Source organism: Seriola dumerili, unplaced genomic scaffold (assembly GCF_002260705.1).
Source record: "Seriola dumerili isolate Sdu_G_001 unplaced genomic scaffold, Sdu_1.0 BDQW01001087.1, whole genome shotgun sequence".
NCBI classification, from domain to species: domain Eukaryota; kingdom Metazoa; phylum Chordata; class Actinopteri; order Carangiformes; family Carangidae; genus Seriola; species Seriola dumerili.
In genome coordinates this window covers 424,270-440,420 of record NW_019175342.1, presented here as the reverse complement: position 1 = coordinate 440,420, position 16,151 = coordinate 424,270, and the positions used below count along the sequence as shown (strand labels likewise).

At 40.4% G+C, this 16,151-nt stretch overlaps 1 protein-coding gene across 1 annotated transcript in view; it reads right to left on the bottom strand.

Moving 5' to 3' along the window:
• LOC111237663 (paralemmin-1-like) overlaps positions 1-16,151 on the bottom strand; it is a 37,157-nt gene that overhangs the window by 13,129 nt on the left and 7,877 nt on the right. Inside the window, exons 2-3 of the mRNA XM_022766843.1 lie at positions 2,302-2,354; positions 961-1,041 (exon numbers count right to left, since the gene is read on the bottom strand). Coding sequence (XP_022622564.1) covers positions 961-1,041; positions 2,302-2,346 — 126 coding nt within the window. The 5' untranslated portion in view covers positions 2,347-2,354. The remainder of the gene's footprint in view (positions 1-960; positions 1,042-2,301; positions 2,355-16,151) is intronic.

The window sequence follows — 16,151 nt, the reverse complement described above, 5'->3', positions numbered from 1 at the left end:
ACTCCCCTCCAGCCCATGGCCCCATGTTTCCAAAATCTGGTAACTGTTAGCCAGTCGCTACCTACTTAAATATAAACGTCACAAAACCATCTCTGTTTTTTTTTCTCAGGCAGCACAGAACAAGCCCTACTCTGTCCCCTTCCCTGTGCCTTTGGCTAGCTTGACTCAGCTCTCTCTAAACTTTACTGCAGGTCAGGAGCTATGTATAAGCTGCTGCTCTCTCCTATCACATCCTTACATCTACCCAGAGGCTACAGTCAATGTCAAAGCTAATGAATGTACTAAAACCTATGATGATATCAGCTCCTGTGAGAGAGCAAGGGTCGGGATAATCATTTTAAATTAATCTTTGAAGCCAGTTGCAACTTGAATTTTGATCTCACAGATACAATACATTTATGGAGTGTTGTGCACAAACTCACAAGCATACACAAATATGCATATGCAAAACATTCTCTTGCATGACCGCACCGGTACACACATGCATACCTGCGTGCACACAAACACATGCTGCACAGATTTCACACAATTTGAGGAATGTGCCCCCAGGGCAGTGTAACACAGTGGAGTAGGAAGTGGGAACGCCAGTCTGGAAATGGTGTGGAAACAATAGAGAAGCTCTGTGACTATGTGAGTGTGTAAACATTCACATAAAAACTGATTTCAGCAAAGGAAGGCTTGCCTCTAACCTTGCGAGGAACTGGCAGAACCAGGAAGTGTGGAAGGTTGTGCAGTTCATCTGTGTGTGTGTGTGTGTGTGTGTGTGTGAGAGAGAGAGAGAGTTTGTCTGTGTGTGAAAAGGAAATAAATTTGGAGGTAATCTGCTTGCTAACAAGCTGGAATGAGTCTGCAGAGGATTTTAGCTGAGTGAAATTAAGGCTGCGCGTGTGTGTGTGTGTGTGTGAGTATGTGTGTGAATGAATGAGATGGGTTAGATCATCCTGAATGTGTGTGTCACACCTTGAGCTGCTGTAGTCTGAGCTTCTCATCCTCCATCTCTCTCCTGGCTCTGTCCTGCTCATCCTGCTGCCGGCGCTTCTCCTGCAAGAAGAGAAGTGGGAGGGAAGGAGAGAATTCGCAAAGGCTGAGAATGAATCTAGACATCCTGAGAGTTTGGTAGAGGGGGAGTAGGAGCAAGAGTGCGACTTTATTCTTTATTCAAGTAAAGAGAAAGATGTGCTGAGGCTCTCACATCATCAGCTAGACACATAAACAAGCTGATGTAAATGTGTAAACAGAAACAAAGACAGGGAAGAGACGGCTGTGACAAAAACATCACTGGGAGAGAGTAAAAAAAGGGGACACCTGGTCAACCATCTGTCATAAGGACACTGTCACCATGGACATCAGGTATACTCTATATCCCATAATGCTCAGAGCCACTATCTCCATGGCAAACTGGTGTTGGTTTCGTGGGACGAGGGACACCCTGGCTCACCACATTGCACACTCAATAAATTATTCAGGAGTTACAGACAGCTCAGAGAGCACAGCTTAGTCCCTTTACCCTCTCTTTCTCCAGACAGACAAGTCTGGAGACAAGTCACCATTACTGCGGTGGCACCTCATTTGTAAACCTGCCTATAGCACTGATGTATGTAAACAATTTCACTTTTTAAGTGTTCGGGAGATCCTGTGGAACGGGTTATATATTTAAAATATAGCCACGAAAAAAAACACTAAAATAAAGGTTATAATCGACAAACCTGAAACTTTTCAATGAAATTTTATTCCAGACACCGAGATGTATGATGTGTGAAGATGTAAGAGTTTTACTTTCATAAATCAGTATTAAATCCTAATGTTGAGGGGCTTGTCAACAAAGCAACATTCAAATTTGCTGAGGACCAAGCAATGGTGAACGATCACTCTGCAAGCTTGGTACTATTTTTCCTGGCTGATATTTAACTTTACCAGACTCAAATGTTTCAGTTTTTTTAAAGATGCATTTCTTCTGATTACAAAGCAAAGAGTCATGGAATTTGATGATTTAAATCATGAGCTAGTAAGTAACTCCTGTTGGGGTTAATTACCTACTTAACACGGCACTTTCACATTCAGTTTCATTACATTCAGAGTTGTGCTTTGAGACTGAATAACTTTCACATTCAGACATCATCTGTCAGAGTGGGCGGCTGCTGACCGTGAACAACCCAAACTCTCTCTGCTTTTACTGTCAGTGTAAATGTGATCAGTTCAACTCTGCCACCGCTGTGATGGTGGCGGCGCCTCAGAGTGTAACACTTAAATCGGTGGATGGATTCATCTATAAACTGTGCGAGTGTTTGTGCAAGAACTCACAGCAATGGCCTCCAGTCGCTGTTTGTACTTCTCCGTCTCATCCATCCTAGCGCCTGTGACACAATGAGACAGGGTTGAAGGTTAGAGACCAGAGGTTAAACAGAGGATCCAATTATTCCCAAAGATTACTGTGTTCACTGTTTTGAAAGAATAAAAATCAGGCCATGATTTCAGATGAATCCTCTGTGATTCTCTTAAAATCGTAATTAGTATTTTCTCCGGTTGATATGTCCATTTTTTTGTGCTGTCTTTGCAAATGTAAAACTTGTCTGTGGTTTAAAGAGTGTTTGAAGAAGAGAATCACATAACATTTCTGTGCTAGTCTCTAAACTCTTTCAGTCCCACCCTTGCAACATCAGAGGATATAGAGGCAGCAGATCGGTGGCAACACAAGATCAGAGGCAGGATTTCAGCCTTTGCTATTTGTGAAGCATGTAATTGGACAAGTATAGTAGTACACACCTTCGTCTGCAGAGCCATCATGACCCATAATCCTCCCCATCATTCCCACACTCCCACACCCCCATTAAGCCTTGTGTTTCTGTCATGACACAGCCTCAGGAATCTCAAAGAAAATGAGCATAGGCAATATTTGTTTTCCCTGCAGCTGACACTAAATGGGACAATATTTGAGCTCCCCAAAACTCAGAGGTACATAAGAGAGCATAGACTAGAGACGTACATGGCAACCAGCTCACAGCAGCTCAGTCATTAATGAGTTCCTGCCATCACAAACCATAACTCTGCTTTTTTTTATTTTTTATATATAGTAAATACTATATAATATATTATATATATATATATAAATAAACAAAAAGAAAAATCTTCTTCTCTGGGGAGAAATAACAGCTATTTTTGGCCCACATGTCAATCTGCACTGGGTGAGTTTCATTAAAAACTTTATATGATGAAAATAATTATAGTTAGACCACTGTTATTGGAAGTTGTGAGTTTTTATTTTATTTTATTTTATTTTATTAGGACTGAACAATTAATCAAATATTGTCAAAAATTGCAATATGGCCGAGCGCAACCTGCAAATTGCACGAGCTGCAATTTTTTGATTAAAGTAAAATGCGTCACAACATGTAATTATAAATTAAGCATTGTGGTGTTACAGAGATTCCCTTTCCTATGAATCATATTCTCCCGACCAAAGGAAAATGCTTGTTCGGTAGCGACAACAGCAAAAAAAAAAAAAGCACCATTATCCTTTTTATATTTATTTCAGGGAAACTTTAATGCTAAAATTACCATTCCCACTGATATCATTACTCATATCGCAGTCACAATATCTGCAAAAAAACAAAACAAAAATAAAAAACAAAAAAAACACAATATGATTTTTTTTTTGTGCATATCTGTCATAGTTTTTATGCAATGACAGCAATAATCCTCCAGTCACTGACAATCCCGTGTGCTTTGAAAAGAATTCTGTCCTACACCCAAAGAACACATTTAGCCATCACAGCAACCGAGATCGCACACAGGGGGAGATCTGAGTAATACAGGGCCCTATTTCTGTAACAAATGCCAGTCTGTCACAACTAGTGTCGCTAATCGCCATCACAGAGCTTTGAAGCGCAAAATATGTGCTTACCAATGCATGCACACACACGCAAAACACTTTCCAGATGCATAACTGGCAAAACCTCATCGACGAGCTCATTTCTGAGACATAGTGGAACGATCAAACTGAAACAGTGTCCTTAGTTTTTACATCAACATACAACTGCACACGGTTAAGTTCCGTTAAAGAGAATAAAAAACTGAATTTTCTTCAGCTTGTGTACACTGCCAAAATAAGTCACATTACTCGTTTCTCCTGAAACCTGCCCTCCCCATCCAATGCTCTTAAACTCTAAAAATGTGGTTTCTCATTTTTCCCCCCAGAAGGCAACTTGGTAGAGCTGATGCTATTGCTGCTCCTCTGATATAGTAGATCAGCTTTAGGAGGTGTTAGTTATCATAGTGAGAAACCTCTCGCTTCCAACACCAGAGGGATTCCTTTGGTGCCCTCCAGGTGTGGGGTGGGGTCACAGGGGAAAAGGGCCCACATAAAAGAGTCTGAAAATTTAGGTGTACTGTGTATGTAGGGGAAAACAGGAAGATGAAACAAGAAGAGGGCAGGGGGAAAATTTTGATGGGGAAACAACCTCTGGCATGCCTTTCATTACTCTGGAGTTCTCTCCAGCACTGAGGTGGCGAGACAGAGAGAAAGACATATGAGAATGTACATTCACAATATATATATATAGAGAGAAAGAGACAATGCACCCTTCGAGATCAGCAGAGGTAGAAAGAGACACATCCTCATTTTGGCAGTGTTTTGAATGACTGGAGGTGCAGTGACAGCTTACAGTATAAGCCTCCGTAGGGAGTGGAGGCTTGTGTCTCATCAGGGCTCCAGGAGAGCGCCTAGAATAGCAGCCAGAGATAAACAAGCAAACACAAACAGAGGCTTTGATGAGGAGGTATTGAGGAGCTCCCCGTAGACACACACTGACTTCGATAATTAGACATAATACAGGAGGGTAGAGAAGGGAAAGCTGACAAAGTCAAAAAGTTAAGAGACTGAGAAAGTCAAGATGGCTGGAAAGAAGAGCGGCAGAGACAAGGGGGGAATGAGGTGACAGGAAATGTAGCTGCTTTGGGATTCAGATCGACAAAATGAGACGACCTATGACATAGAAGTAAGAAAAAATCATTTACGAGGCAGACAAAAAAGAATGTTCAAGAACTAGAAGAACAGAGAAACTACAGATTAAATCTGCTCTGTTTCCCATGAGACCCTGATCATTATCAAGCAACCTCAGGTCAGTCTGCTCACAGCTAAACTGTATTCTTGGATTGTTGCATTTAAAAGGGCCGTCAGTGGCCCCGAGAAGTGGAAGTATGCAGAGTTACTTAGACAAACTGGAGAAGTCAGAAAAAAAAGCATAAATATTAAATATAAATAAATGTAATTCTATGAAATACGCTGTTTTTTGAAATTTTCTTATTCCTTTAATCATGTGTGACCTCTCAGATCTATCTCAGAACTAGAGAATAGCATTTAAAAGTTAATTTGTCAAGTGTAGTCAGTTTTATTTATAATTCAAAATCCCAAATTACAACTTTACCTTAAAAGGGCTTTACAATCTGTACAGCATGCGACAGCCCGTATCCTGAGAGGGATCCCTCTTCCAGGACAGACATGACAGACATGCAATAGTTGTTATGCAAGCTTTGTTATAAATCATGTCTCTTCTTTATTGGACAGTGTCCACATTATAAAACCAATTAAGAGTTTTATTAATGCAAAATTTTTACTTTAACCAAGAATCTTTGCACCTTAACTGTGAATTTTCACACAACTCCCACAATCCTCTTGTGGTATTCAGAAAGTACAGCAACCCACAAATGTGCTGTGGGACAGAACAAAAACTACACTTGTTCACTGTACCCTTGCCTAGGTTCATTCATACTATATCCTATACATCTTAGAGACTAATCAACAGTAGTAAAACACCAATATGGCACATGGCCATCAACACAGCTTGGCTGCGACAGTATTTAATTACAGCCTCTGGTTCACTTGCAACACCTGTTACATGCCAGTGCCAATGATTAAAATGACAGTCTCAGTTCCATTAAAAAAGACAGGTTTTTTGATTCCTGCCCAAATGAATGCTAGCTGAGCAAGCTGTAGGCTGTCTGACCTCAGTGGTATGACATCCCACACACCAAGTATCCATCCCTATACCCCACTCAGTTACACAATGGACTGTAGTAGCTGTGGTCAAAGACAAAAGAGTAGAAGCAGGAGGGTGAGGGAAATAGCGAAGAGAAAGTACATTGTATTTTAGCACATTAGTTTATTTTAAGTGGTAATTAGAAATTCTTCACAGCAGACATTTTGACTTGTCATAATAGACGAATTACAGGTGGTTTTGTTCAATTCAAGTGGTGCAGTCACATTACTGACAGTGAAGCAACACGCACAACACCAGGACCCTGACGCTTAGGCAGCTAAATGGAACTCAGCCATCATTCATTTTATTAATTACACCTGTGTTTTTCCTACTGCCTTTTTTTTCCTAACGTGTCAGAAGGCCTATCCTCAAAATGTTAAGGGATGACAATGCTGACAATCATTGTTTTAGTCCTTTATTCAGCAAAAATGCCTGTTTCAGCTTCTAAATTTGGCACTTTATTCTGTTTCATATCACCTTCAGCGGAATACATTTGGGTTTTGGACTGCTGGTCAGACAGAAGAAGTGACAAGACATCACTTTGGGCTGCAGGAATAGTGAGGAGTTAAGCATTTTCAGACATGATACAGATTAAACAAGTAACTGATTTAGAGCTTCAACAATTATTTGCATTATTGACTAATCTACAGATTACTATCTTGATTATTCTATCACTCATTTGGTCTGTAAAATACCAGAACATAACAAAAAGAACAACAACAACAACAACAACAAAAATGTCCATCACAATTTCTGGAGGCCAAGTTGCCACCAGTAAGTTGCTTGTTTTAGATGAGCAACACTTCAAAACCCAAAAGATTTAGTTTACAATAAGACAAAGAAAGGCTAGAACTTGGGCATTCATGCATGGCCCAATCAATTATCAAAATAATTGCCAATCAATTTCCTGTCATCATCTAATTGTTTCAGCTTTAAACTGAACGGAAAACAATCGTATCTTGCAGCCCTATTGTAAATTGAGAGCTTCATCATGTGTGCATGGGAAGGCACAGAAACTCTCCTCCAAGTACAGCTGCCCCAGTCATTCAGTCTTACTCCAAACTGTCCGCATGGTTTCTTTGCAAACATTCCTCCAGGCCTCGTGCAAAAGAATGTATATTTGCCTTCAGCGTATGTGTGCATGTTTATATAGCAATGTATATTTGCCCAGTGGGGTGCCATGAAGTCTATATGCTGTGTGCTGGTGTAGTGACATTAGCTCTGTGGGAACAGATGGAAGAACATTAGGGTGTCTGGAATGAAAAACTTTAAGAATCATTTAGTATCACAGCTCAGTGCTCGTGACTTTCTCTGACACACAGTCAGCAGCTGAGAGTATATAAGATTGAGAATGTAAAATTTAAGCAGTGTCTCTAGTCCTACAAATTAAGAGCCTGCGATCAAAAAAAGAAAAAAATACACCAGCAGAGTTTCTTCACAAACTATGTGGATGTTTAAATCCAGAACACAGTGCATGTAAAAAAAAGTCTCTTTTTTTTTTTCAAACTGAGCAAATACCTCAAAAGCCAAAGCATTAGCATTTCATTTTCTGAGGGCTTAAGAAGACAGTCTCTGAAAAGTCTGTGGAATAGGCAGTTGGTTCAGTCAGTGTTAGTTAGTAGGTAGTGCTTACATGCAACCAATGCCTCGTGTTGCCCTTTGTTGACTGGCTCATAGAATATATACCATCAGTGGCGGTGTGTAGTAGCTCCAACAGCTGTCTATGCAAAACGCATGTTTGAAGAATCTGAAGTATGTTTTTTTTCCACAATACAGTATCTCCTATGGATTCAGGAACTAGTTTATTCAAATATAATACACCACTCCAGCAGGGATGTGAGACCAGAGAGGTCAGAGTACATGGTTATTGACTTTGACCTCACAGGGACAGACACCGGCTCCACTGGAGCATGAAAACCATGAACTTTCAGTCATGAGACTCTAACAAGACTGCGACAAACAGGCATCTCTAGACTGGGATAAATTATTGACAAAGTCTCTCTGACAGAGAATAGTGTGTATACTGTAAATATACAGCAATAGTCAAGGGTCAAGGAAGTAAAGGACAGTATTGTTATCATGTAGCATCAATTTGGCAAAAAATTAAGATGTTCTTTATGTAAGGAAGGCATGTAGAAAGATCAAACAGCAACAGTGAATCGGCTGATTCTGTAAATACAAGCCACTGAACACACAACATACACTCAATTGCTGAAATAGCTTCAGGTCTGTAGGGGCGGGGGGACCATTATAAGGCCACCCAGTGACATTTTGTTTTTGTGTGATGATGCAATTATGCTGCTGTTAGTCCGCTGGCCCCCCTGCTTCTCTGCACTTTGAAGTTTCTGCTCCATTTCTTGGAGAGATGGGGGGGAGGGGGAGGAGGATAGTTATAGTAAAGAAAGTAGAGAGACAGAAAGAGAGAGAGAGCAAAGGCACGAGTGGGGTGTGAGATTGTGTGCCCTCAATTACATACTGTAAACACATTTGAGTACTAACATTAACTGTTTTAATGTCTAATACCTGTATTAGTGGCTCTATGCTGGAATCATCTTTGCTTAGGGGCGGCTTGAGGCTCATTTACAGCGCTGCTCCCATTTATCTGCTTCTCTTCACCATTGCTGGATATTCAACACTTTTCGCACTTAGGGAATGGTGTACAGCACTAGATTGTAGCATGTAAACTCCAGAGAAAAAGAAAAGAGAAGAACTGGAGAAGATAAGAGTAGAGAGGCAGAAGGCAATGCTATTTTTACTGGGACTTAAGGTTTAAAATTTTCGATTTAGACGGATCCACATTTTCGGGCCTGTGAAACAGAGAGAGACGAAGAGAGATGGTATTCCAAGGTCGCTGTAAGTTGAAAACATCCTTCCATGTGTTTGGGAACAGGAAGAGCACAAACATCACTTGTCCTCCAGGAGATTAGAGACAGAATATGCAATCGCAACGACCCTGATCTCTGAACATGTGCATCCTCTGGCTGTCGTCAGTGGCCATCGCTCAGGAAGAGCCTGACTTAGACAGACAGCCAACTAACTGTAAAACAATTCCTAGATAGAACTTCAGTTGGAGACGGGGCAATCAAAGAGGCAATCACTCTCTAGCTTGAAGGATGGACAGAGCGAATTGTTGTAAAGTGCTTTTTCATCAGCTATTGATTTTCAGTTGCTTTACAGACTCTGCAGCAGAAATTACATTATTGGAGATGGATATCCTGCTTATCTCGATAGAAATAAATCTGACACAGTGGGAGGGTATGTGTGCGTGTGTGTTTGTGCACATATAATATATATATATATCATATGTGTGTGTGTGTAATGTACTTGTGTGTGTGTGTGTGTGTGTGTGTGTGTGTGTGTGTGTGTGTGTGTGTGTGTGTGTGTGTGTGTGTGTGTGTGTGCGTTTATATGTGTGGGTGGGTGGTATGGGTGGAATTTGTGTAGCTTGGATGGTGCTGCTGCAAGAGCACACAGCCAAGTTCCTCTGATTGACAGTCCAGGTTGGGGGAATGAAAACACTGCATTCCACTTCTGTCTGTCTATCTGTGTGTGTGTGTGTGTGAGTGTGTCATACGTCACAGAGCAAACAGTGTAGCAGACTTTGGAGCATGTTGGGAATTATCATATATAGTCAACACCATACATCACAGGTTTACTCCAAGTCATTTATCACTGCTACACTTCACAGGCATGACAGTCCTACTGCTGCCTAACCTCTCAAGTAACTTAGAAGCTTGAATAATGTGTGCACTTCAAAGCATCAAAGATATAATCAACCTACCAATCCAATTTTTTATCAGCGTATTAACTTTGCAAATACGTATAGTAAGCTTGCACAAATGATCACAACGGAATACGCGCGCTTGAGAGAATCAAAGGCATCACTGCGAGGGAATATCAAAAGAAATCCTCCTACAGGTCCTGCTGTTCTGTGGTTAGACTAAAGCAAGTTTAATGCACTGACAATTTGACTAAATCGTGTTGAGAGAGAAGACTATGATGATGAAACAATAGAGCCTCAAAGGAGCAAATTCCTTTGCTCTCATTTTGTCTCCACCTTATACAGCCATAAAAAAGGATTGAGGGGGGATCAATGGTGTTCTGTAAGGTACCACACACACACACACACACACACACACACACACACACACACACACACACACACACACACACACACACACACACACACACAATAGAGTCTCTGTTCAGCAGGAGGCTGGACTTAGCCTTCTCCTGACTCTGCCCACAGGATCCTTGTATGGTAAAGGAAAACTTATATACACAAGACACACCTGCAGCATATGATCTCTGTTTGGGCAGAACCAGAAAGTAATAGGACATGGATGTTTCTTGGTTTTAGCTCCACATAGCTCCATGGGGCTATCAGGTCACTTTCATGCCTATAGTTAATGCTAATGTTAAGGTTAATGTCATCTGGACCAAGGAAAAAAAAATATATATAAATGGTTATATATGTTCCATCTTGTGTTCACCCTGACTTTAACGAACCAAGAGGTGTAAATGAAGTCACATGGTAACTGATAACATGCAACTGACTCTTTCCCACCATCGCCCTGCATCATCATCAGAGCTACACTGATCCACAAGCACTTTACCGGCCTTATGTGTTAATTCATTACCTCTCGTGTCACAAAAAGTTCACCAAGTACACAAATAACTGATTAGGAACATTTGTAGTCAACAATGCAACTGCACCTCGTAACTTGGAAACACATCACAACACTCATTTTAAGACAGGGAATGACAGCTAATTTTCACCCTTCAGGAGTTTCCTGATTACCTTCATCTACCAGGTTTGTCTTATTGTACCTGCTGACATAGTCTAGCTGCATAGCTGTCAGAACACAGTTTGTGCAGCCATTATCTCTTTAGCCAAAAAAACACATGGTTGATATAAACCTAAGTTCTATATGGCTGCATACTGCTTGATATTGCCCTGTTAGTGGTTCCCAATACGGGCTAGCTTCTGATCAGTAGCCTTCTGCTGCACAAGTTTAAAATATTAAGTCTGGAAGGATTCTGGGTGAGAAAATCAGCTCCACAGCCATTACGCTGAGCAGCAGATCTAAACTGACAGCATGGTGACACCTTTGTAAAAACCTTGTCATCCACTCATCAAGTCAGCAGAGGGACCGTAAAGATTAACACGGTCATCTGGAACATACATATGCATGGTGAAGATGAAGAATAATGTGCTATGCAGCATGGATGAGTCATCCTGTCTCCCTCAGTATGATTAACATGCAGGATTATCTATATAATCTGACTGTGAAGAAATCACAGTTGCATTAGTGTAACTGTACGTAATTTCTGGAATGGCTCCGTTTTGGAAGTGTCAGTGAGTTAAAACACAACAGCTTTGCGATTAGGGAAGTTGCTCCACTCCTGTTACATGTAGTAAAATCAACACACAGTTATATGTGTTGACACAGATTATAGCCTACTTATGTGTTGATAAATATGTTTACACAGTAACTAGATTAAGGTAACTGTTCTTAAACCAGTTTAAACACTGAGGACTTTCTCATGCATATGAAGGTTCATTCAAAAAAGCAGTTCTCATTTGAATAATTTGTCACGTAATATTTTTCAGAATTTCTTATTCTGCACATTCATACAAAAGTTGTCTCAGCACACCTGACATTAAAAGAGAAACATGTAAACAAAATGCTGCATTTGGGTTTCAATGTGTACTTCTTATCCAAATGGAGGATGGAGTGTTTTATATGTTGCACACATTGTAAAGATCTCTTAAAAAAATTTGATTTCAGGCTGTTAAAAACAATGACTATGCAATATAACAATAAGTTATAATGATGATAATCTTACATATCAAATCTTACAAATTATCTATTTAAGATTATTTTACAAAGTTGAATGTAATCAAGTGCTGTTGAGTGGAAAACTACTTGCTTTGTGCACAATATCGATTCAGATCGTAGCTGCAATTATTATTACTGACCGACTTCTTCATAAAAAACATCTTGAGTTAGTTTGGCTGCACTGTAAACATATAGAGCAGTTGCTTTTATGTCTAACAAAGTAGTTGATCAAGGAGTGTTTGATGGCCCTGTAACTCTGGGACCTATTTAACTGCACTTGCTGTTACCGTGGTAACTACAAATGTTGGCAAATTAAGCAGATCTGAATAGAAGTATAGGTAAAAACTTTGACTATTATTAAGATGTAATTAACAATTTAAACAATATGAATTATAGAACGTTTCGTTTTTAGCCTGTAATGCATAACAATGTAACAGTTCACTGCTTGAACATTACTTTTAATGTTTTCTATGTTAATTAACATTTGTAATATCATTATAAATTCCCTAACTGGCCTAGGGGAAACCCATTGAAAGTACTTGGAAAATTTTTGTGCAGTTCCAAACATACAAACATGACAGCACTGGCAAATAGTTGGTTTACTGCCCAGCTTTTAATGTACATACACTTGAGTCAGTCATGACCTTGTAAGACTTCAAAGCAGGAGACAGTTGGTTATCAACTGCCGCCCTTGCGCTTTAAGACAGACTAACTTAATCACTGTTGTTTCAATGTTTTGGCATTCATGACCTCTTCTATCTGCAGCTCTATCTCCTCAAACACTGTGTATAGACGGTTGAGGCACGTATTTGTGTTCATGGTAAGAGGGAAAACACTGTTTTTTGACCCTGATGTGGAATGCAGTGTGTGTGTCTGGGTTTACGCTTTGCAGACAAGTGAAAATAACAGGCAAGCTAAAGCTTCATGGGAGAGAGACCCAGTGTACCTAAGGGCAAAGTTGCCCTGAGCCATTAACGAACAGTACATGCATCTGCAATTTAAAAAAAGTTTGAAATAAGTCAAATCATGGTGTGATTGCATCAAATGACAATGAAATGGGGGGGGGGGGGGGGGGGGGGGGGTGCGGCGCGAGAGAGAGAGACAGAGAGAGAGAGAGAGAGAAAAGATAAACAGAAAAGGAAGCAAAAGGTCTACTCTGTGGACTTTTTCATACAGTCTCTGTTCAAACAAAGCCTGGTGCAAGAACCTGGACTAACACAAGATTAAGTCCTCATGACCTCACCTGCCTCACAGCTCTGACGAGTCATGAAGAGCAGGGGGCAAACTTTTGAAACGAGAAAATGTAAGGAGAGAATAGAAAAAAAAAAAAGAACAAGAGATAGACAAGACAGAGACATCTGTAAACGGCAAATCTTGCATGGAACCAGAGGGGTTAAAACGAATGACAGAAGGTGAACTTGAGGAAGTGATGTGAAGAGGGGGGTCAGAGTTTGAGACACCTGTTCTGACAAGTCCTGACAAGACACTTGAGGCTGTGACACAACATAAACATTCTGCCAGCATCTCCACCAAACCAAAGCTCAACGACACACATTAAGTTCACACTGAGACACCTAACAATATGTGCCAGTCTCCATTTTATCAGTATCTCACATGCAGACACATGCACACAGGTTTCACAAGAATCCCAGTGTGACAGTATAACTTTAACCACAATGGTGCGCCTACAGTTACAACCTTGTCACTGCCATTTCGCAATCATTAATTATTGAATATTTGCTGATATCGTGTCTCTGTCAAATACAGTGAATACTGTACAACATAATGGCTGCGCTGTGCACCCTTATTTTAAAATAGAGGTACCTTAGAGATCTGTAAAATTAGTACATTTAGATATGCTGGATGACTAAATAGCTCTGCAAAAAGAAAAGAAAAGAGTATATGACCAGAATAACTACTTTAGTAGGGTTTAGTATTGTGTTTTTGGTGCTGAAAAGTGAAATCATGAATCAATTATGCAGTCAACAGAATATTAAGTATTGTAATTTTGCTAATCTGTTAATAATTCAAGTAATTTTTCAAGTGAAAATGTTCTGACAAAACAAGCAATTTTGAAAATATCCCCATGGGAACAGAGACAATGTGTTTTTCACTGACATTTTACATACTAAACAATTCACAGATTAATTACAAAAACAACTCAGATTAAACGATAATGAAAATAATTTGGCATATGTTTGATGGAGATAAGAGTCACCATGGAGCTGTTTGAAAGCTTTGACAAGATGACAGATGCAGCCCATCCCCTTCATGAAAAAAATATGGAAGTTCAAATATGGTTTTCAGGCAACAGTAGCACTTTAGAGGCCTAATGCACCCACAAAATGGCAGTGAGATAAGGTCAATGTGACCATTTTTTTTCAACCCAAACTGGTTTAAAAAACTGCCTCTTCTGCTCACTGACACACACTGTCAGAGTGGATCTTTATTAAAACTGTTGGCTGCAAGTTATTTGTTTGTGCTGCTTTGTTTTTTAATCACTCACCACGCTGTGCATTAGGAAGAGGTTCAGCTGTGTTAATGGAGAACAAGTTTTGACAGGTGGCGTTCCCACTGTGCAATGGATTACAATAAACAAAGGGTATGAACTGTATCTGGCTTTAATACCGATCAATTGAAAATGCCTTGTTTGGTTATACTGTTCATGCAGACTGGCTCAGGACTTTTAGTTAGCACACAATTATGCATGCACGATAGGAAAATTTGCGATGTGCCATGATGACACTGTTCAATTTTGTGATGACAATATTATTTGCGACAGATAAAGAGATATTGAAGTGTGCATACACAGTTTTGACGAGCGAAGCTGAATGAAGAACACAGACAAAAGGTCACTATCGGTCATCTCCTCCGTCCTCATCCCTCTGCTGCAGGTAGTGTTGCTGAGAGGGGGGTTGCTGTCTCAGACTGTAGCTATAAGTTTACAAAAGTTTGCGGCAGATGAAGCTGCAGTCTAGACAGAAAGTTTTCCTTTTAGCTTGTTTATAACAGTTCACTATTAGGTTAACGTTAGCTTGCTGTGCTCGTGTAAAACTAACGGCGGTGGATGGAGAAGTTGAAAATTTAGCTTTTCTTCGTGTTTAAATCTTGTGGAACAGGCTGGGTGATGAAGGACGCTAATTGCTTTTTACTCGCAAAGGTTGTGATGACACTCACGGAGATATGACTGTAGTTGTTGTCAGCTCCAGTAAAAAGTTCACTCCTCACGGGTCTACACTGCATGGCGTGTGTAAATAAAATGATTTTTTCTAATTCATCGTTTTTCAGTCGGTCAGTCTTTTGCGATGTGTTTATTGCACATGTTCATATCGCGATAACAATGAAAATAAGCTGAATCGGTCAGCACTAGTATTAACATGCGGCTTCAGTGATCCGATCACAAGTGGACAGCTCTACGTCAGTTCACACCTGACTTTAAAATGCGTCTCCACATGCATCTTGATTGACCACTTGTGATTGGGTTGCTTTATATGCAAATAACTCCTCCGTGCCCCACTCGCTCTCTCTCTCTCATTTGCTCGCTCTAACAGACTGTAAATAAAGATGGACGTGGCCTCCGTGACGTCACCCATAGGTTTCTGAAGAGCGGTTTTGAAGCCCAGAGTGGGCCGTTCTGTTGTCGCCATCTTGCCAGAACCTGGCTCCACCTGACTCCTGGCTAATCCAAAAATGGGCAAAGAGGAGGGGCACATTTCGAGCCGAGACTTCGGTGCATGCCGGCTTGTGGCAGGCATACGCTCATATGCTAAACTTTAAGCCTTAATAAAATTTAAACGAGTTAGTTGTATAATAATTCACCCCCGTACATTTGTCATGAAGGAGGAAATAAGCTGTAAAGACCAAAACTGCTTTTGTACCTGTAAACATGTTTATTTCAGCTGTAAAGTTGGACATTTTAACATGGGAGTCTATGGGGATTGACTCACTGTTGGAGCCAGCCTCAATTGGCTATTCGAAGAACTGCAGTTTTTGGTACTTCCGTGTTGGCTTCATTTTTCACCCTCGAAGGTCGCCACTTGACACACACACACACACACACACTAACAACAGACCCGTCTGACGCGTCTAAAAACAACACATACCTGTTTATTTGCATATAAAGTGGTGAGATCCGATCACAACTGGTCAATCAAGACGCATGTGGAGAAGCATTTTAAAGCCAGGTGTGAACTGACGAACTGAGAGCCGTCCACTTGTGATCGGATCACCCAAGATAGATGTTAATACCAGGTCTGAACAGGGCCTATGAAAC